Source organism: Podarcis pityusensis (genome assembly GCF_964106645.2).
Source record: "Podarcis pityusensis genome assembly, chromosome: 7".
Taxonomy (NCBI): Eukaryota; Metazoa; Chordata; class Lepidosauria; order Squamata; family Lacertidae; genus Podarcis; species Podarcis pityusensis.
In genome coordinates, this window is record NC_138031.1 from 67,438,217 (window position 1) to 67,461,537 (window position 23,321).

The 23,321-nt window shown below is 44.2% G+C and overlaps 1 protein-coding gene across 1 annotated transcript in view; it reads left to right on the forward strand.

Annotated features, from left to right (window-relative positions):
• The first annotated feature begins 619 nt into the window (after nt 1-619).
• Nucleotides 620-23,321, forward strand: part of WRNIP1 (WRN helicase interacting protein 1) — a 47,876-nt gene continuing 25,174 nt past the window's right edge. Inside the window, exons 1-3 of the mRNA XM_081014848.1 lie at nt 620-1,450; nt 18,843-19,034; nt 20,804-21,048. Of these exons, the coding sequence (XP_080870974.1) occupies nt 815-1,450; nt 18,843-19,034; nt 20,804-21,048 (1,073 nt within the window). The 5' untranslated portion in view covers nt 620-814. The remainder of the gene's footprint in view (nt 1,451-18,842; nt 19,035-20,803; nt 21,049-23,321) is intronic.

Sequence of the window (23,321 nt, forward strand, 5' to 3'; positions counted from 1 at the left end):
TAGGGCCTGATCTCTAATAATCACGAGGATGATGCTTAGTGTACAAAAGCTTTCACAACTGCCAAATCCCCTGTACTGAGGGCGAGTACAGTGGTACCTCGGGTTAAGTACTTAATTCGTTCCGGAGGTCCGTTCTTAAGCTGAAACTGTTCTTAACCTGAAGCACCACTTTAGCTAATGGGGCCTCCTGCTGCCACCGTGCCACCGCTGCGCGATTTCTGTTCTCATCCTGAAGCAAAGTTCTTAACCTGAAGCACTATTTCTGGGTTAGCAGAGTCTGTAACCTGAAGCGTATGTAACCTGAAACATATGTAACCCGAGGTACCACTGTAATGTGTAAAAGGTATGTCTAATTTGTATTAAAGGCTGTGCACATTATGCACAACGAATGTTAGCGATTATGGCATTTTCCGTCCGCCTCTCAAGCTCGGATCCAACTTCAGTCGAGCCCGGCAGGACCCATAGCTGTCAACTTTTCCCTTTTCTTGCGAGGAATCCTATTCGGAATAAGGGAATTTCCCTTTAAAAAAGGGAAAAGTTGACAGCTATGGCAGGACCTTTACGCTCCTCCCAAATAAAGAACTACGATTCCCGACAGCACGCTGGGTTTGTCGCGAAAGGAGGTGTCGACTTTTCTCCTCTTCCTGCCCGGGCATGTTTCTATAGCTCAACTTCTGGTTTCGTTTTGGCTGTTTTGGATCTCTGTCTCCTTGGAGAGGATCCCTAAAGCGGGTGCGCTCAAGAGGAAAGGGGGAGAAGCCAAGGGGCCAGCCTTGATTCCGTGGGATTCCCCTCTCTTTCCTTGGCCCTGGAAATGGAAGGAGCGGGCGCGCAGGAAGAGCTTTTTGTGAGCTGCCCCGTTTGCCTGCGGGAGCTCCCCGCCAGCTGCATCAACTCACATCTGGACAGATGTTTGCAGCAGCAAAGCGAAGCGGGAGGCAGCGAAGTCCCAGAGGATGCGGAGCGAAGCGGCATCGACGGCAGCAGCAGCAGCCCAAAGGACGCGGGGATGGGCGCGTCTTGCCGGAAGAAAATTCGCCTCTCCAACTCCCCGGAGAGGAGCAGCGGGGAAGAGCGCGCGGGGATGGGTAGACCCGATTCAGCCCCGCTGTTCTCCCTTTTCCACAAGGCCAGGAGCTCCGGGACACCTCGGGGCGCCTCTGCTGCTGCTGCCGCCCCGTCTCCATCTCCATCCCGGGCGCAAACGGGAGAGAAACAGCCGGACGGCGAGGATCATCGGGGCTCCGGTGCGCGTGGCTCCGAGCTGGGCTGGGAAAGCCTGGCCCGAAAGCTGGAAGGGAAGCCCCTGGCGGACAAGCTGCGGCCCAGCCTCCTGGAAGACTACGTGGGGCAGGATCAGGCGCTGGGCGAACGGACGCTCCTGCGCTCCCTGCTGGAAGTGCACGAAATCCCCTCGTTCATCCTCTGGGGGCCGCCGGGTTGTGGCAAGGTGAGTAGTTGCAAGGGACCCCCAGGGGTCGTCTAGTCATCTAGTCCAGCTCCCTGCAGTGCAGGAATCCAGCCCTTCCTGGGTGGGGATCGAACCACCAGCCATTGATTGATTGATTGAATTTATATACCTCCCTATACCCGGGGATCTCAGGGCAATTCACAGAATAAAATCAAAATAAAAAACCACAAAATACATAGTAAAAATAAATACAACAAACCAGTAGCCCCCCCCCCCTCCAACAACAAAAAAACCCCACACATTTTAAAAGGGCATAGGATGTAAATCAGATCAACCAACGGCCTGGTTAAAAAAGAACATTTTTGCCTGGTGGGGGCCTAAAGGTGTATAATGAAGGCACCAGGCGACCTTCCCTGGGGAAAGCATTCCTTTTTTTTTTTTTTTTTTTTTAAATAATATTTATTAAGATTTTCAAAAAAAAAGAAAATACAGAAAGCAAGAATTAAAATACGTTCATAGCCTTATTTTCATATATCCACTTTCTGGGACTCCCCCCTTCCCCCACCCCTACCATATTCCTTTTTCATATTGTTGGCTCCACAAGCTCTCAGTTCTAATTAAAAACTTAATTTGTTCAAACCATTATTCGAATTTAAAATTTCTACACTCCACATCAATACCCTTAATAAAACACAAAAAATTTCTTTCCCAGGGCCCACCCCATTTTCATTCCACAATTTCCCTTTTTTTAATAATAAAAACACCCCACATAATAAAAGTATCAAAAATAAGAAATAAAGAGTATAATAGATGAGACAAAGCCAGTTCAAAAAAAGAAGTTAACAAGCCTTTGGATTTTAGTTCTCCCCCCCTGTCCCCGGTTTAATTTCCCCCTGACCACCAAACCATGTTATCCGCCTGGGATTCTTACAATCCCTAAATCACCTATTTCCCCCAACTCCTTGCTGGTTTTTTCTTTTTTTTTTCCCTTTCATAATCATTTTTAGAACACTTAACTTCAGATCTTTAATAAAGCTCCCCCCATTGTTCTTTCCAAATTGTAGTCCAGTTTCCTCTTGTTCCGCTGCTGAAACGTTCTAATTCAGAAGCTTAGTAAGTCTGCAGGGATTATTATTATTCAGGAACAAAAACTTGCGTTCAGTCCCTTCCTTTCTTCAATAGAAAATTCTATTGTCTCCTTTAGCTGAACACCCTGTAGACAAAATATTATTTCCGTTTCGCAGCTTTCCCAGAAGATAACCAGTCCTGTAAAATTCCAATGGTGTTTTTTTCACTTACGACCATCTTTGTAATGTCCCGAAACTCCTCTAGGGGGATTGTTATAACTTTGTCTTCTCTAGTCCAAAAGTCCGATTGTTATCCATGTTTTCGCCATTTTGTATCCAAGTTTTAACAAGTTGTAGCAAATTGTAACAAATTTAGCCAGCAAAGTTCTCATAATAAAATCCTCTCTGCTTTCCGACTTTGACAGCTACTTTGACAGCTGTCAAAATCTCCGACTCTTTTCACCAGGCTCTCTCTTCAATCACCCCGGTTCCCAGGGGGGGGGGGTTACGTTTCTTCTCCCTCAGTTCATCCTCCAGCACAGTTCTTATAATTCCCCATCGTGGAATTCTTAGTTTTTATCAGCAATACAAATCTTTTTGGACCTTGGTTGCCCCGTCCTTGTCTTGAAAGGTTTACAATAGGGGGGGGGACTGACTTCCTTTTTGGATCCCCCCCCGCTCGTATCCAATTCAAAAAGAAATTCTTTTTTTCCTCCTTTTAAACCCAGTTTCCAAATTACTCACGGGTTGTTGTCTAAAAGTCCGAATTTTCAATAGAAGAAGTCAGCGCTCTCCGCCGGATGGCATGCGGCTGCGCTCGGCAGGGATAGCAGAGGACTCAAAGCACCACGCTTCTCCCCGGCACCCGATCCTTAGCCTTTAAAAAGGCTCCTTCACGAGTCGGGAGGGCGCTAGCGGTGCCAGCCGAGTCTCCATGTCCACGACCCTCGTGGCCGTGGTTTTTAAGGGTCCCCGCATCGCCGGTGCGGTAGGACCCAGCCCCTGCCGAGCAGGCTCCCTCCGGAGCTCGGAGGGAGTCCGCCATTCGGCGATGGCGCCAACCCGGAAGTCCTGGGGAAAGCATTCCACAGATGGGAGCCACGCTCCGGACCTCTTGAGGAGGAGGCACATGAAGGAAGGCCTCAGAAGATGGTCTCAGGGTCCGGGTAGATTCATATAGAAAGAGGCGGCCCTTGAGGTATTGCGGTCCTGAGCCATCCAAGGCTTTATAGGTTTTACAGCCAGATGAGTTGTGCAGCGGGGGACTCCTTCTTACTTTCTATCTCCCTCCCCTCTGACAGTCTCCACAGGACACAGTCCAGTGTTCAAAATTAGCCAGGCGCCAGGTGCGTTTTTGCGACTGGCGTGGGTCCAATTGTGGCCCCAGGGAGATCTCTGGTTGCCAGGTTGGCGACTGATATCTCCATCTGGCTTGCCCCTCCAGTTTCCTTAAGTAGTAGAGCTTATTTTTTGCATTTATAACCCAGCTTTTCCTCCAAGGAGTACGTGGTTCACACACACACTCCCAACCTGCATATTAATACAGTGGTACCTCAGGTTAAGTACTTAATTCGTTCCGAAGATCCGTACTTAACCTGAAACTGTTCTTAACCTGAAGCACCACTTTAGCTAATGGGGCCTCCTGCTGCTGCTGCGTCACCGGAGCCCGATTTCTGTTCTCATCCTGAAGCAAAGTTCTTAACCCGAGGTAATATTTCTGGGTTAGCAGAGTCTGTAACCTGAAGCGTATGTAACCTGAAGCATATGTAAACCAAGGAACCACTGTAATAGATCTCATCGCAAAAAAAAGGACCCATGGCATACTGAGGGAGCGATAACATTGAGAGTAGCTCATCTCTGTTTCACATTTTTGTGGTCTTTTCAAGGGCAGAATTGAGGACTATCCCTTTTTTTCAAAAAAAAAAGGTGAAATCTAGGATTCAGCACTGCTGTGACTGGGCCTCACTGCCTTCCGTCCCTGAAACAAAACGAAGCACATACCATTCCCCCTTCTTGTGTAACTGGTGAACCTAAAACCAAAGAGATACAGCGTGTACTCATGAGTTTAAAAGTAGTATCTCTTCACTGAGAAAGTCTGCCATCTCTTTGGCATATTTGCCAAGTCCTGAAGTTACATCCAGTTCTCCCAGCCCTGCCCCAGTCATTTGGGTAACTCTGAGAAGCAACCTGGAAATACTGAAATAAAATAAATGTTTGAATTATTCTTTCTCGGTCTTCTTTGAACTGAAACGTTTCCCCTCCCCCCCCTTTTTTTTTTTGAAAAAAGGTTAATAACTGAAGTTCGTAGGGCAGCAATTAGACTTCTGAGCAAATGGGCAAAGGTAGACAGACATGTGTATGCACACTGCAGACAAAGAAAAACAGAATGGGATACCAAAAACTAAAAAAATCCAACATTTTTCTGATAGGTTGCACTCTGAGTTGCTTGATACCTGCCTCCGCCCCGGGTTCCCGCAATATTCTTCTCCAGCTCTTCAGCTTTGCTTTCTGTTTAAAAGCCCATCAAAACTTGATCAAGACGGGCCCTTTTCCACAGAAATCTTGTGAGATCTTGGGTTAAATGATGAGTGTGGTTTAATATGTCATAATGCTGCTGTGTTTTAGGCATGTTGTTACCTCTTCCTCTGCCCCCGCCTCTGCTCTGTGGGGGTGCAATGGGTGGCAGCTTAAATAAATGTAGGTTAGAAATTTGGGTTACTTTTCTCCATCCTATACTCACTTGTACCCGTTCCTTTGATTCCCTCCCCTGACTCTACCTGAATTCATCTGTTATTTCAATGGTACCAAGCACAGGAAAAGCTTTCGTAATTTGCTCTCAACGATAACAGACAGGGTTGCCATATATACCGGAAAATTCCGGTAATGTCAGGGGGTGGGGCTAAATTGGCACCCTGGGGGAAAATTCAATTTAATAGTAAATGTCTGGGATTTTGTCTGTTCTCCAGCAGAAGCAAAAGCGCTGTTGAGTGGCTGCTTCCTTGTTGCCTCCTAGACGGTGATTTTGGAAGCCCTCTCGCCACCCCAATGTCCGCTGTTGTCAATCGCAAATTTGGACGATTGTCCAAAAAAACAAGAAAAGCTCAGCAACTTTTTGGAGCAATTGTGTCTGGATTTGTACTTCTTGAAATATGGCAACCCTATAACAACAGATCAGGAATAAAGCATTTAAGTGAGGAAAAGTTATATACAGTGGCACCTCGGTTTACGAACTTAATCCGTTCCGGAAGTCCGTTCTTAAACCAAAGCGTTCTCACACCAAGGCGTGCTTTCCCATAGCAGCGGGGAACTCAATTTACAAATGGAACACACTCAACAAGAAGCGGAACATGTTCTGCTTCCAAGGCAAAGTTCACAAACCGAAACACCTACTTCCAGGTTTGCAGCGTTCTTAATCCAAGTTGTTCATAAACTAAGCTGTTCTTAAACCAAGGTACCACTGTACACCTTGATGCTACAGCACATGGGACATGTGTCTTCCAAGATTCTCCAAGTTGCTCCAGGAAGAGACTAAAAAGCTCAGGCTAAGTGTAAGCTGTGTAGATCAAAAGGGAACAATATGCTTGAAGTGACCATCAAATCTGTGGCTATTGGAAGTGGTAATAAATTACCCCCGAACCTTTAACACTAGCATCCTGCGTATAAGGTAAAGGTAAAGGGACCCCTGACCATTAGGTCCAGTTGTGACCGACTCTGGGGTTGTGGCACTCATCTCGCTTTATTGGCCGAGGGAGCCAGCGTACAGCTTCCAGGTCATGTGGCCAGCATGACTAAGCCGCTTCTGGCGAACCAGAGCAGTGCATGGAAATGCCATTTACCTTCCTGCCGGAGTGGTACCTATTTATCTACTTGCACTTTGATGTGCTTTCGAACTGCCAGGTGGGCAGAAGCAGGGACGGAGCAACGGGAGCTCACCCCGTCGCGGGGATTCGAAACGCCAGCCTTCTGATTGGCAAGTCCTAGGCTCTGTGGTTTAACCCACAGCGCCACCCGCGTCCCTAGGCATCCTGCGTATGCCCACAGTCAAATAGCATGAACCAGGAGCATCAGTTCATTCTATCAAGCCACAAATTAACTTTTAAAAAGTTTTCCCTGTTTCGTCTTGGCTGGTCCAGCTGCTTAAACACAAGCTTGCAACCTGAGTAAGCTGTGCTATGATTTATGACCCTCTAATGTGCAAGATTCAGATTTTTGCATGTCTGCCATGAAGCACCCAATTTTAGTCTAGGGATACAGCAGGGAAACATCCACGGCTGTAACCCAAGCACAGAATAGCTTTGCTGTTGCAAATGAACCTCAGAACTGGCCAAACCGAAGGTTTGGTATAACCTTGTTTTTGTACTTTTTTTGTTTATGTTTTAACACCCGTGCAAAAGGGTTACGTAAGGGGATGTCTGACATGTTATTACTTAATAAATTGACTCTGAAGGCTGCAAGCCAGCTGTTCTCGGTCTTCCATGTGCAATCTTATACTACGTTAATGGAGTTAATAGACGATGGGAATGTGTTAACTTCAAAGCAACATGCTGTCTTGGCAATCTGTATTAAGTTTCACAGGGCTTATTTTTGTCTTTTAGCTTTTAGTTCAAACTTCATCGTGACAGGGCAAAAGTATTTGTAGTTTAGGCCAGGGGTACAAATGGGGTATGTTAGTTTGGAACATATTGAAGTGTTCACTTCTCTGACAGCTTGATTGATTTCTGAGTCGTTTCTTCTCCTTGCTGTTTATCAGTCTCTTTTTCTTCCTTCCCAGGTTGTGGCTTTCTACCATAGACACACGAGTCTTATTGGCATTCCTTGTATTAAACTGAATTGGTTTCCACTACAATTGCTGGTGCCAGGCATATAGGGCTGTCAGCATAAACAAAGTGATACTCCTCTCTCCTTCCACTATGACCATCTTTGCCTTTTGCAATACAGTGGTACCTCGGTTTAAGAACAGCCCTGTTCATAGCTGTCAACTTTTCCCATTTCTTGCGAGGAATCCTATTCGGAATAAGGGAATTTCCCTTTAAAAAAGGGAAACGTTGACAGCTATGGCCCTGTTTACCAACTATTCGGTATAAGAACTCCGCAAAACTGGAAGTAGTGTTCTGGTTAGCGAACTTTACCTCGGTCTACGAACGGAAGCCGAACGGTGGAAGGGCACCGGCGGCGGAAGGCCTCATTAGGGAAAGCACGCCTCAGTTTAAGAACGGCTTTGGTTTAAGAACGGACCTCCAGGACGAATTAAGTTCATAAACCGAGGTACCACTGTATAACAGTGGAAAGTCAGCCTGTTTAAGTCTTCTTCTTATCTGTGCGACCATAAAGGAGATACTTTGCTTCTTCAGAGACACAGCTTGCCAGTGTATATTAACTGACTACAGTCACTAACGATTTTCACAGGTTGTGGGAAAATTCACAGTAGGGATGAATTCTAGAATACCAAAACAGTATAATTGGTTATGATCCACCTTGTCTTGATAGCATGGGTGGGGAAAAGGTGTTTATTTCTTAGCAACTCTTACAAAGGTTACGTAAGATAGCCACATTACAATTCAGAAAGGAAAGTCTGAAAACAACGCCAATCAAATGATTCCCTATGTACAATTTCCAGGAATACTATTGTTTAAAAATTAGGACTGAATAACACCCTAAAGGCATGCCTGCATTAAAATGCATGGACATGTGATTTCCTGTCACACTTCGGTGGCAGGTCAGAGTTCAAACCCACTCCAAACATAAAGAAGTATTTTGGGGACTTTCTTATACTTTTTTTGTGATGTATCTTTATTGTTATAAAATAGATACATTTATGCCAGGAAAGCAAACAAACCATCAAACAGACATACAATCAAATAAACAAACTATAAATTGACAAACAGACAATAGCAATATATGAAACAACACAATTCTTATAACTAACATCATTTGTACTCCCAGTGATGTGAATGATTGTAAAACTTATAAAACAAGAAATTAAAAATGGCTTCCAATTAGTCTCACTGTACTTTATCTGGTGATTATCTTATACCGCACAGTTACATATTTCGTATATAGTTTCTGTTAACTTCCCTACAAACTTATATTTATACAATGCAAGATTCAGTCTAATTTTGCCAAGAAGTTTCCTTTTATACCGGGGACAATCTTATTTTTATTCTTAGTTTAGTTATGCTCACTTTTTCCCTGACAAGGACTCAAGGTGGCTTACAGATAAAAACAAGAACAGCTAAAAACATAGGGGGGAGGAACCAATTAAACATTGATAGAGTTAAATCTATCTGTAATCTATTGAAAACATACAGTTAATTGCAACAAAAACAGCATGGCACCAGCCCTAACCCTAACCCTTTCAGTAAAATCAGTCAGTTCCCAAAAGCCTGTTGGAGCAAATAGATATTTACCTGCCAGGGAGCCAGTCTAATTTCTCTAGGAAGGGAGTTCGAAAGTCTTGGAATAGCCAATGAGAAGAGACAATAAGCTTTCAGCGTCCAAAAGAAACCAATGGTTTCTGTGAACCTATGGCCACTGGAGGGGTGGTTGTTTCAACAAGTGAGAAGCATTTTGTCACTGAGGAACAAATGCCTCCTCTCTTTGGAGAATGGGGGTTCAAGTTTTGTATTAATCCTCAGTTGTATGTTTAGGTGACAACTGCCGAGAGCGGTACATGACCCTTGAATAGGACAATGCAAATGAAAAGCATAAAAGCCACCCATCAGGAGTAGCAATTGCAAACCTCTATGCCAACCCTTTCTTGGGAGAAAAGCAATGACAAACCTAGACAGCATCTTAAAAAGCAGAGACATCACTTTGCCAACAAAGGTCCGTATAGCTAAAGCTATGGTTTTCCCAGTAGTGATGTATGGAAGTGAGAGCTGGACCATAAAGAAGGCTGATCGCTGAAGAATTGATGCTTTTGAATTATGGTGCTGGAGGAGACTCTTGAGAGTCCCATGGACTGCAAGAAGACCAAACCTCTCCATTCTGAAGGAAATCAGCCCTGAGTGCTCACTGGAAGGACAGATCGTGAACCTGAGACTCCAATATTTTGGCCACCTCATGAGAAGAGAAGACTCCCTGGAAAAGACCCTGATGTTGGGAAAGATGGAGGGCACAAGGAGAAGGGGACGACAGAGGACGAGATGGTTGGACAGTGTTCTCGAAGCTACCAGCATGAGTTTGACCAAACTGTGGGAGGCTGTGGAAGACAGGAGTGCCTGGCGCGCTCTGGTCCATGGGGTCACGAAGAACTGGAGACGACTAAACGACTAAACAACAACAACAACATGCCAACCCTCCTTTCCCTTACAGAGAGGCATGATCTGTAGTTGCCAGTCCCAGAAGATAAAGATAGATGTGGCCAAACATCATTTTTGTCAAAAGGGCTTGGCAGCAAGGCCATTTGGGGAAATAGGGCTTGGCTGTCTCTGGTCTAAGTGCCTGTTCATCCATACCAGTTGCTTAAGGGGTTTCACATGTGGCTGAGATTCGTTGTCGCAACAAGACTTTTTTTGGGTGGAAGTGGATTTAGACTTGAGCGGCTCGGTCCCTGCATTAACAAGACTAGGACGGATGTTGTGTGAAATTGTCAATAAATTATGAAACTCCGCCCTGCACCTGTTATCTCTACCTTGTTTATTGAGACAAGAAGACTTGAGGGTAATCCAATCTGACTGACCTGACAGGAGTTGGTTAGCGTTTAATGGATTACTCTAGCAAAGCTATCTCGGCTGTTTGTTATGAAGCGGGAATTTCCCTGGTAAAATCTCTGCCAAATCAGGGATTTCTTTTTGCACCCTTCAGGGCTAATTTCCACAGTTTCCAAATTTTCAGACGGTGGGCCCATCACTGCACGCAGTGTGCAGTAGGTGATGAGGCCAAACACAAAGATGCCCTGAATTTCTGTAGGTAGCTCCCTTTTGCTGTGTACATGTTAAATCTCATTTTGCATACTTGACCTGTATACACCATTTTCAATTGAGAGTATGAGTTCTCCGTCAAACCCCCCCCCCCAACTACATCTGTTCACCCTCAAAAAAACCAACAACCTACAATTTACTGTGATAACATTGTGGGTCAGTGTGGTATAGTGTGGTTTAGCGTGTTAGATTAGGACTAGGGAGACCCAGATTCAAATCCCGTTCAGACACAAAGCTCGCTGTGTGACCTTGGCTAAGTCACAATCTCTCAGCCTAGCCTCTTCTCACGGGATTATTGTGAGGATAAAATGGAGAGTCAGGGGAAAGAATTACGTTTAGCAAGCCTTGAGCTCCTTGGGGAAATGGTGGGGTAGGAACATGGTAAATATCCGATGCTGCTTGAGAAGTTAGGAAATGAAAGTATATATTGTCACAACAGCTCTCCTAATTTTCCTCGTTGCCACTGCCCTTGATGAGGACCTCCTCCTTACAGATTTATTATTTATTAAATTTGTATACTGCCCTCTATCCACAGGTCTCAGGGCAGTTCACATGATAAAATCACAACATATAAACAAATACACAATAAAAATAAAAAATAAGGACAGCCCAATAACCCCCTCTCCCCAACACATTTTAAAAGGGCATTGGATGTCAGTCAACCAAAGGCCTGGTTAAAGAGAAACGTTTTTCCTGGCACCTAAAGGCTTATAATGAAGGTGCCAGCCGAACCTCCTTGGGGAGAGCGTTCCACAAACGGAGCTGGGAAGAAAATGAAAGTTTCACGTGTAATGCCCGGCTCTCTTAGTTTGACATGGTGGTCCGTGGGTTTGTGGTCCCCACCCTACAGAACTGCCTTTCACAGCTGGTCTCCTGGGAATGTTGGCAATGGGGCTGTGAAATAAATGCAGCGTGGTTTCCTTGGCTGTTCAGACCCCTGCCTTCTTCCCAGCTGGCAGCAGACCTCTGTAATAAATGTAGTTCCCCCATCCTAAGCCCTGAGGGTCTTTGCCAGGGAGAGCTAACAGCATGAAGCAGCTGTTGGCCACACCACCATTGCAATTGTATAGGGAGGGGGATATGGATTCCATGAATACCCAATGGAGGGTCATTGATTGCCTTCTGGGTGGGCGGTCAAGTTACCAGCAAGAAATGTTGAGGACCAGGTGATGCACACATTTAAATAGAGAAGGGCAATTGTGACGCTGATCTTGGTAAGTCTTTGGGACCAGCTATCTAGTGCACAGTGCAATCATGTGTTTTAGGACTAATTAATATTGGATATATATATTATATGAAAATAAAGGGTTAAATTTCTGCTCTGGGCCTTCCAGAGAACCCTCTAATTCCACAGAGTACGAGGGAGCTTACTACTGTGTTTTGTATTTTCAAATGAAACATAATCATTATGTTTTGTTTCAGGAGATTGTGTTAGCAAGCATCATGGCATCAGGGTGCAATCAGATTTAGGTCAATTCATGTGCAGATTTTAAAATCACACATTGATTACTCAGAAGTAAGCTTTTGTTTGCTTTCTCCTTGCACAGTCTTAAACCTTTACAGGAAAGGTGGTTAATAATTTTTAAAGAAAATTAAGCAACGTATAACGTAGTTGCAAACATTACAGAAGTTCAGATTTAATGCATAACTCCTCTCTGACTTGGATTATTTTGACTTTTATCTCTTGAAAGGAAAGAGTAGGAGAAAATGGATCCCACAGAAAAATTAGTGCATAGCTATGTGTAAGTTTGACAAAAAGGGAAAAAGAAGAAACAGCCTTCTTTATTTTCTAGGAGGGACCGTGTTAGAAGTGAGAATGTTAGCTGTTGTATATCATACTGTAAAAAAAAAAAAATCCTTTCCATTTACATTCTATTTATGTATTCTGTTTTTTGTTTTTTTTATAGAATCCAGTATTCTTATGTCTTAACACCTGTTGCTTGTAATTAAGGCTGCAACTGTATACACAGATATCTTAAGAGTATGCTCTAATGAATGCAGTGCAATATGCATATGAGCAAATATGCACTAAGATGATCTACAGCTTGGGGATAGATTATTTTGCCCTGCAATAAATAAAAAAGGAACTGAACTTTTTCAGATAGCCTTCAAAACATAATGCTTTCCTGAATCAGCAACAGCTTGGTAATCTCCAGTTTCTGAAAATGGAAGAGGATAACCTAGAAAAGTCTAAAAGTGGTTGGACCACCATCCGCCCCAGCTATTATGGCCAGGATTCTGCAGGGAATTGTAGTGGAACCTAAAGGTAAAAAAGGTAAAGGACCCCTGGGCGGTTAAGTCCAGTCAAAGGTGACTATGGGGTTGCAACGCTCATCTTGCTTTCAGGCCAAGGGAGCCGGCATTTGTCCACAGACAGTTTTTCAGGTCAGGTGGCCAGCATGACTAAACCACTTCTGGCGCAACGGAACACCGTGACGGAAACCAGAGCACACGGAAACACCATTTACCTCCCTGCCACAGCGGTACCTATTTCTCTACTTACAGTGGCGTGCTTTCGAACTGCTAGGTTGGCAGGAGCTGGGGCAAAACAACAGGAACTCACTCCATCGCCAGATTCGAACCGCCGACCTTCTGATCAACAAGCCCAAGAGGCTCAGTGGTTTAGACCACAGCGCCACCCGCGTCCCAGTGTAACCTATCAACACCCAGAGGACTACAGGCTCCCCATACATACTTGGACTGAGCTTGTACTGGCTTATATCCAACGACAATATTTCTACCTTTGGCTGCCTAAAAGGTTAAGGAGACCAAGAAACAGGAGAGAGGGTGAGAGAGAGGTTGGGGGTGGATGTGCTGCCATTGATGGAACAAACAGAAGTGCCCTGTTCTCACTGTTAGTCCCCAGGACATAAAGCTCTGGCTCTGAAGTGCTCTCCAGTAGAGGATCAGATTCGGAGCACCTGCTGAAGTAGTTCTGATCTTCGGGATATCTTTTCGGGTAGCATTTAGGCTTGTCACCGCCTGCCCTCACCAGCTGCAGAGGATCTTTTGGCCCAGAGCAGCTATTAGAGAAGAAAATGGGGGCAGAGGGGGCTGCTGCCCAGTTGTTGCTGTTTTTTAAAGTATGTACAGCAATCTGAATAGAATTAACATCCAGCCAAGAAAAGTTCAGTTTTGAAAAGCCTTATTCATACATACCGTATTTTTTGCTCTATAAGACTCACTTTTTCCTTCCTAAAAAGTAAGGGGAAATGTGTGTGCGTCTTATGGAGAGAAAGCAGGCTGCACAGCTATCCTAGAAGCCAGAACAGCAAGAGGGATCGCTGCTTTCGCTGTGCAGCGATCCCTCTTGTTGTTTTGGCTTCTGAGATTCAGAATATTTTTTTTCTTGTTTTCCTCCTCCAAAAACTAGGTGTGTCTTATGGTCTGGTGCGTCTTATAGAGCGAAAAATACGGTATATCTTTTGGAACTCCTGAATGAGCTGATTGCTTAGATGAGTCTATTGAAAACCTTTTCTTAATTGTCTAACGTGGCTTCCCTGATAAAGCAGGCAACCCCTTTCTCTGAGAAAAAGTTGGTTATTTGTAATATAAGTGTGAATGTACCGTATTAGCCCGAATATAAGCTGCACCCGCAAATAAGCCGCACCTTTAAAATTCAAGGCGGGGAAAGAAAAAAAGACAATACACGAATATAAGCTGCTCCTTTAAAATTCCATGGGCACTCACACCCGTAAATGGCAAATGTAGAAGAAAATCCAATGGGTAGTAGAGAGGTTAAACACCGGTTTGTAGCACCGTAAATGCAAATAAAAAAATCAATACTGCACTGTAAAATACAGGGAAAGCGATGAACAACATTAGAATAAATTGCACAACAGTCTCAAGCTCACAAATCTACAATAGAACTTTTTTTTCATTTTACCATATGTCTGTTTCAGCAGCAATACCGTTAAAGCTAATTTTTGTAAAGTCACAAATCACACTTTAACTTTTCACAGTCAGAATTTGGAGGGGGGGAATGTGGCTTATATTGGGGGCAATACAGTACGTTGAAAGCCCTCCCAGGGCGGGATTTGAAGGTCCACAAGGCCATCACCTTGCTGAAGCTAAGCAGCTCTGGCTGTAGTTGGTATCTTGGAGTTATCAGGCGCTGTCTTAGAAGCAAGTCCCCTTAACTCTTATGTAAGAGGGGAATACCTCTTGTAAGATGATACCTGCTAAATTCAGGGATGGGGATGTGCCCCCCCCCCCGAAAGTTGTTGGGACTCCAGTTCCCATGAGTCCCAGTTAGCATGGCCAATGCTTGGGGATGGTAGGAGTTGCAGGCCACATTCATCCCATGCTTCAAAGCAATCTCATGCCCACTCACAGAGTTACTTATTCTCAGAGTGGTTAATGGTCAATCTCTATTCACAGGGAGCCCTGGGAATTGTAGCAGGTCCCATAATTCTTGGGAGCCATGAGTGTTTGAAGTGGTAGCATTGTTCTTTAAATGTGTGGCATGAATTTAGCCATCGTTCAGCAACAGGTAAAAGAGCCACAGGTTCACTATCCCTGATGAAGAAGAAGAAGAAGAAGAGTTTGGATTTGATATCCTGCTTTATCATTATCCAAAGGAGTCTCAAAGCGGCTAACATTCTCCTTTCCCTTCCTCCCCCACAACAAACACTCTGTGAGGTGAGTGAGGCTGAGAGACTTCTGAGAAGTGTGACTGGCCCAAGGTCACCCAGCAGCTGCAGGTGGAGGAGCGGGGAAGCGAACCCGGTTCACCAGATTACGAGTCTACTGCTCTTAATCACTACACCACATGCAACTTCTAAAACTGAAGGAAGCATGCTCCCCCCTATCAAAACAATTGGTTTAATCAGACACAGATATATTAATCCTTTAGTTAATGAATTAAAACTCATTTGATTGTCTGTTTCCTTTGGGTGATTTGCATCGTGCTGAACTCTTACATCTCGGCTGCACCAATTAATTGCTGTTATTTCTTGATTAGTGCACCAACTGAATTAATGGAAGTTTGCAGCCATTTTTTTGTTCTTTGTTTTGGTTATTTATTAGATTTATATACCACCTTTCATCATAAGATCTCAAGACGGTTCGCAGAATAAAATACAGGATAAAAACAAGTAAATAAGTAAAGCAAAGCAGCAAAACAATAACACCCCCCCCCAAAGGCCTGGTTTTAACATATTGGTGGCTAAGGGTGGAATCCAGTGCTGCTCCTACTCCAGAGCAGACCCACTGAAATTAATGAACGTGACTAACTTAGGCCATTAAGTTCAGTGGGTCTACTCTGAGCAACGCTTGGTTGCTACAACCCTCAGTCTGAGAGAGAATAACTTCACAGCTAAAGCTACTCGGTTTGTCCGTGACTCAACTGGGATATGAGTCTATATTAACCAGACGAGCCCGTATTGATCAGGTCAGGTTATATAGTCTTTCTATCCTTCGACTTTCTGTGGATACTGAATCCTGACAGTGGTATCTGATTGCAGCAGGATGGGGAGGAGGAACTAAGCTGAGCTGAAACTCTGAAATCGAGAAAGCCTGCTGCCTCCTACTCGCATTCCAAAAGACTCTCTTGCTGCTTCCCTGAAAACATCTAAAGCGTTTGCTGTCCAGACGGTTGGTTCGCCACACCTGTCCCTCTGCAAATCCTTCCTGCTCTGTTCAGGAATGTCCCCTCATAGTCTTACTTGGGCTTATCTTGCTGTGGTTCCTTGAATAGACGAGGAAATGTTTGGCCGATGGACAGAGAACGTGAGTTTGCGGGTGCTTCCACTCTAGGTTCTTTTTCTCCACGGTGGCCATCTTCTTCTCACTTCCAGGATATCCAGATAATATTTGTCCTGAATAGTTGCATCCCTAGGTTTCCCCAGTTTGTTTTCCTCATTTCCCACCCTGGTTTGGTTTACTGAGATCATCTTATATCAGGCATCCCCAACCTTCGGCCCTCCCAATGTTTTGGACTACAATTCCCATCTTCCCTGACCACTGGTCCTGTTAGCTAGGGATCATGGGAGTTGTAGGCCAAAACATCTGGAGGGCCGCAGGTCGGGGATGCCTGTCTTATATTAGGTGAGGCCAGGTACACATGATACCTTTAAAGCATATTTTCCGCCATCAAAGATTCTGGACACCTACAGCGTTACAGTTCCCAGCAGCTCTTAACAAACCATAGTGCCCAAAATTCCTGGAGGGGGGAAAACATGCATTGAATGCTCTTTAAAGGTATAGAGTATATGCAGCCTTCCTCAGTGTAGGGCAGTTTTCTCTATTCCAGTCGCGTATTCTTTCTTCTCTTGTTATGAGTTGGGTTTCCCTCCTTCTTTATTTCCCTTTTTCTTCTCCTGGGGTGTTTATAAAAGATAGCTTAGGTAAACTGAGCTATTTCTGCTCTGCTGGGGTTTTCCAACGTGAATTTTGCGACAAATGTACCAAAACATCCAAATTTGTACCTAAAAATATTTTCATAGAAACGCGGTACCGAAGGCATGCCTGACTGTGACCCCCACACACACATCAAAATCCATGTATGCTGCCCCACCGGGGGTCACTAAAGCTGCCCCCGCCTTGTGTGTGTCTTGCCTTAGACCACAGAAATGGGGGCAATTGTCAAGGCAGGTCACAAAACTGCGCTGGTAGCTGTGTTTGCTTTGGCAGGTCACAAATTGAGAATGCCTGCTGTAAGGAGTACCAAAGAGGGTCCATAAATAATTGCCGAGTCCTGCCAGGGGGGCAAAGACAGAAAGGCGATTGATTTAAGATAAATCAATCTGACAGCCAAAAAGGACGCTCAGTTGTGTGGGCAAAAGCTTTAGTCAGCAATGAAATAGTCTGATGCAACACACAAAACCTTTGGATTAATTTATTGAAATAATCTGAACTAAGTATATAACATTAATGCTTTTAGTAGGCATATGATGCATCTGATGTTCAAATGACTTTGCACACACTATTTCAACTGTCTTTAGAACAGAGTGGTAAAGTTGGGCTATCTTTGCCGCTTTCTTGACCAAATGAATAATAATAATAATCTTTATTGCGGTCCAACGACCCATAACATGGATTCTGAATAAAATACAGATTCATACAGACAATCCCCACAGGGAAGGGAGACCTGATATGTTTAGTCATGGGTATGTTGATCTTTGATTCGTATGACTACTGAAAGAAACATTGCCACAGCCACTGTGATATCATTGGACTTGTCGTCCAGAAGATATTTGATATAATAGGCTTCAGATTGACCCGGCTGATTTGCCAATAGTGGTTTAATCAATAGTTCCCTAGCTTGACCATATTGTCTGCAATGCAATAAAATATGGCTCATGCAGTCGACGTCCTGAGAACATACACAGATCCTATTTTGATAAGGAATACCTCTCAGTCTGCCATTTAACAATTCTGATGGGAATACATTTAATCTGGCTTTGGTGAAAAGATGCCGATATGTTGTTGACCAAATCAAATACAATCTATTCCCCCCATTATTGTTGGTTTTTAATGCATGGGGGGGGGGAGGATCTTTTTCCTATCAAAGGCAGTTCCTAAGGTAGTGATCTGTTGGGAAGGGTTACATACCAAAAGGCCAGAGACAAAAGTGTTCAGCATCACCTGTCTTTCTGCCCCTGTAATCACATGCAGTTGGCTGCCAGGCAGAGACAGATGACTCCTGCCAAACCTCAAGCATCAGCCACTGAATAGTGCTGCATTGTGATCTCTCTCAGGCAAAGCCTCCACATGTGGAATTTGGGTTTCCCACCTCCTTCCTGCTGCAGTACTCCCTAAAAAAGCTATTCCTGAAAGTCTGGGATCCTTCAGTGCTGCATTTAATGCCATGTAGAGGGCTGCAGGAGGCAAGAATTCTGCAGAAATCTGGGAGGCAATCAATCTGCAGAAATCCAAGGTGGCTGCCTTGTGTGAATGGCATGCAGCTTTCTGCTCACACAAATCTTCCTGCCGATATCTGTAATAATAATGGAAGTAACAAATGGGAGCACTCCCAAGCTTGGTGTATAAAGCTGTTTCTTGTGCCATGGAAGCCTGGGATCCAAAGAACTAGAGGCCAATGAGGATTTGGGCTTGTGTTTTGGAAACAGCACCTTGTCAAGCCACATGGCAATCTGTTTTTGAAAATGGAGAGGCTTTCTGAAGCCAGCTGGTGATAAATGGCCTGAGAGTCTGCTGTCCAAAGAGAAACCTTCTCTCCCACTGGCTAAAATAGCTCTTTGGATTCCCCACCAGAGGATGGTAATTTTCACGCTCTCTTCCTGTCAGAATAATGTGTCCTTTTCAACTAATGCCAAATATATTTTCCAGTCAGAAAAAGAGAATGAGACGTTTTCTATCCCAAAACACTCCTTCGCTTCTTCACAGCCCAACACTGTTTCCCCCTTCACAATGCCTTTTAGCCATGTCTTTTGTGTTCTCGGAGGAAAATCAACACCCTTGCGCTTTTCTTCCTTTCAGACCACCTTGGCTCACATCATCGCGAACAGCAGCAAGAAGAACGGCACACGGTTCGTGACCCTGTCGGCCACAAGTGCCAAAACCAACGATGTCCGAGAGGTCATTGCTCAAGCGCAAAATGAAAAGAGGCTCTGCAAGAGGAAAACGATCCTCTTTATCGACGAGATACACCGTTTCAATAAGTCTCAGCAGGTAACGTTTGCTACCGTCTCAGTAGGAAGTAGTCGGAAGGCCTCCCTTTGGAAATGAATGGCTTCTACACGATGTGGTTGAGCAATACTTAAATTGATAGGTTTCTAGCATCTCAACTGAGAGTCTGTGTGGCATAGTGGTTAAAGTGTCAGACTAGAACTCTGAGAGGTGAGGGTTCAAATCTCCTGTCGGCTATAAAGCTCTCTAGGTGTATTTTAATTTTATTGTATTTTTAATCTTTTGTTGGAAGCCGACCAGAGTGGCTGGGGATACCCAGCCAGATGGGCCGGGTAGAAATAGTAAATTATTATTATTATTATTATTATTATTATTATTATTATTATGTGTTCTTGGGCCTGTCACTATCTCTTAGCCTAACCCACCTCACAGGGTTGCAGTGAGGATGAAATAAAATATAATGTCTCATCCTTTTTCTGAGGTTCTCTGTGTGACCTACATGGTGGGGTTATCCCATTTTTTATTATCTCTACCTTACAAGGTAGATTAGAAATGAAAGAGAACCAGTGCCCTAAGGTCACCCAGCAAGCAGGAATCTGTCCCTGAGTTTGTTGACGTGCATTTGGCTTTCAAAACTAGAACCTAAACTTCTTTTAACCTATATTGAAACTACACGTCTGGCATCTCTTTGCTGACTGAATTGAGAGTTCATTTGCAGCCTTAGGAAGACCACAGTCTAGTTTAAACCACAAGCTTTGGGATTAGGAAGTTGGCAGGCAGTCCAGCATTTCAAAATACACTCCCACCCTGCAAACAAACATGCAAATGCATCATCCCTAAGTCTGGGGGTGGGGTGAGGGGGAAGAGGAAAGCAAAGGCAATACTCACTGGATTTTTTCTATAATTTCTTACACTTGCATCTTAGAGCTTTCAGTTCTGCAGTCGAAATGGAATATGAGAGCTCTGGGCACAAAGAGGTGTTGAAAGTTCTAAAAGATGTTTTGAATGATGGATTGCTGCGATGGGGAGATCTGCGTAAAATGTTCCATGAATTCCTAAAGTCGCATTCAAATTGTTTTCCACCAAAATATCAGAGTTACATGATTCTTTACGACCTCTCTGAATAATCCTTTTGGGGAGAAAGAGCCACAACGGACTCACTTTTGTCAGTTTAGCATTGCAGTAATGATGAATATGTGAACACTTTGCCTCTGTATCTCGAACAGTAAAGCAAAAATTGCAGAAACTTTTTTTCTTTTTTACACAACACAGCCCCTCAACATACACTGTAAATGGAATGACTAAAGCTGCTGTTACAGACCAAATTAAGAATTTGCTTAATATATGGCATGCAACTATGCACTTTGTTTTTCCTTGAAATGTGCCTGTGTGATTGGTATTGGGAATGTGGTGCCTTTGGGGAGGCAAATCTCTTTACTCCCCACCAGAAGTGGAACAGAGGTTGCCCCCCACTGCTGCTGCCACCACCACACAGCTAGGAGACTTTTCTTTAAGGGTCCTGGTCACTCCTGGGGAAGAGAGATCCTGGTTCTGTTGAAGGTAGAGGAAAGGAGAGATGCACTGCCATCTCAGTGAAAACCACACACACCTTAATTATGTATGGGGGGAAAACAAGAGCATCTAGTTTGGTTTTTGGATGAGCTGCCAGCGAAACGTCCCAAACGGAACTGCTTCAGTCTCTGAGAAAACGGAAAATCGCAATTGCGATTGTGAATTAATTGTACTCACAGGGAATGCCTCAAGTTGTCGTTGATGGGGACCAGTTTCTTCTGTTTCCCTCCCATTTCCAGGATACCTTCCTTCCTCACGTTGAGTGCGGGACCGTGACGCTGATCGGGGCAACCACCGAAAACCCTTCTTTCCAGGTCAATTCGGCTCTTCTGAGTCGCTGCCGCGTTATTGTCCTCGAGAAGCTCTCGGTCGAGGCGATGGAAGCTATTCTGATGCGAGCTCTCAAGTCCTTAGGGATCCAGATTCTAAGCCAAGGCGAGCAACCCGCTGGCTCTGTGAATGGCAGCGACAGCAAGGACTCCGAGTAAGTATGCTTTGCGGAGCGCAGCGTGTTAACCCACACCACCCGAGGAATCCATTGACAGCCTGCCAGAGCAGGAGTGAGAAAGAGGTTATGGAGTGGTTAGGAGGGGGTGGGAATACTTTTAAAACTCCTTTTCATAGGGGAAAAGGATGCATGTATGCTCACCATAAACAGTATAAAAAACCAATGCAAAGCTGTTTTCTTTCTTTCTTTCTTTCTTTTAAAAAACCCATGCTTTCCGGATTACAACAGAGAGCATTACACTAGCTGTTGGAATTTCTGATTTGCCTGCAGGATATATTAAAAGTGTGCTACAGCTGGGGATTTGATTTGGGTTCCTGTCTCATTTGTACGCCGTCGTTCTTGTTGCTGGCTACAAATGCATCATATAACAGCCAAGTGTTAGCCAAAATATCCCTTCTCTCCTTAACTTGAATCTCTCGATCCAAAATGTAATTGAGTGCTTGTTCGACGGCAAATCAAGCGGGGACAGAAGAATTGCTCCTGCGTAACCAATGCTTTATGTCTTTTTAAAAACAACAACAACACAAATTACCCGTTCAAAAATGCCAGATGATCCAGGGAAATAAGAGAAGTTCAGCTAAAAATATTCAAACCCTTCTGTTATGCTTTCTTCTCTGTCTCTAAACTCAGTCTAAAAGTTCTGAAGTCTAGATGTAAGAGGGAAAGGCTACTTCAGGTTGGGCATACGGTCAGTGAAGCATATGGCCATAATCTAAGGGGTCATTAGTCATGTTCCTCCTCGCACGCCAGACAGAATTCAGTACAGTGGTACTTCGGGTTAAGAACTTAATTCGTTCTGGAGGTCCGTTCTTAACCTAAAACTGTTCTTAACCTGAGGTACCACTTTAGCTAATGGGGCCCGCCACGCCACTGCCGCGTGATATCTGTTCTCATCCTGAAGCAAAATTCTTAACCCAAGGTACTATTTCTGGGTTAGTGGAGTCTGTAACCTGAAGCGTCTGTAACCCGAGGTACCACTGTATTATGTGTCTGCCTTGCATGGCAATAAGGGGGGAGGAAGAGACCACATGCTGGTAAATCTCTCATGACAGATTTAGATATTGCCTCCAATCCATTGGGGAAAAAATGGATGCTTAAGTCCCACGAATCAAATCAATAGGACTTACATGATTTGTAAGTGGCCTGTACCATGGATTTCAGCAGAACTTAAGTGTAACTAACTTTCTCTTGGAAGAAAACACTTGCGGTTCACTTATAAGAAAGAAAGCTAGGGGGGCATAAAGACCTCTCTTTTCTTCAGTTTTGATGTGACTTTTTTTGCTCCAGTACATGCAAGTTCCTAACAAGATTGCATAAGTTAGGGAAATGAAGGAATTCTGTTTCCTTATTTAGGATTCTGGGTTTGTACGGCTGCTTATTCTTTTTGTTGAGCTGTGAGTGCGAAGTGTGGGTCAGAGCAACACTGCTTCTCAGGCTTCATATAATGTCTCAGCTGTGCTTATGGTGACTCATTGGATGGGTTTGGGAGGCTTTCATTTCTGGGTGGAATGTAGGTAGAAGGAACAATCCCGCCTCCTTCTCCCAAGGCATTATATTTCACTAGACCCTAGGCATGCATTGAGTAAATATTTGTTCAGTCAATGGAGACCAGATTTTAGGGATCAGCTTGGTGCTGTTTTTTATTTATTTATTAGAACCTGTTGGCTCACCAACTGGAGCCAGGTGTAAAATACTTTTTTTAAAAAACAAAAACTCCTTTCTTATAAGGAGTGAGTTAAAGTTGATGTGTTGCACTTGCATAATACTGCTAGCCGGAGGAAGTGAAAATATATTTATATATTATCCTCGTCGGTTCTGCCTGTTGGGTAAACATGTATAAACAGAAGCACCGAAAGGTTAGCTGGGTTGGTCAAGGTCACATAATAAGCAAAAGCCAGAGCCAAGAAATGGCAAGACTTCTTAGGTGCCCTTTATATGTTAGAATCAGTGAATGTGAGAAAAGCTCTGGTGGATCTGACCAAAAGCCTATCTAGTCCAGCATCCTATTCTCATAGCGAATTGTTCTCTGGTTTTCTCCAGCAAATGATGTACCCCAGCCTTGACGCAGCTTCATCCCACAATTCTGCTGTAGAAATTTTTATTTCTGTTTTATTGATTTATTAGATTTATAAGGTAAAGGGACCCCTGACCATTAGGTCCGGTCATGGCCGACTCTGGGGTTGCGGCACTCATTTCGCTTTATTGGCCAAGGGAGCCGACGTACAGCTTCCGGGTCTTGTGGCCATCAT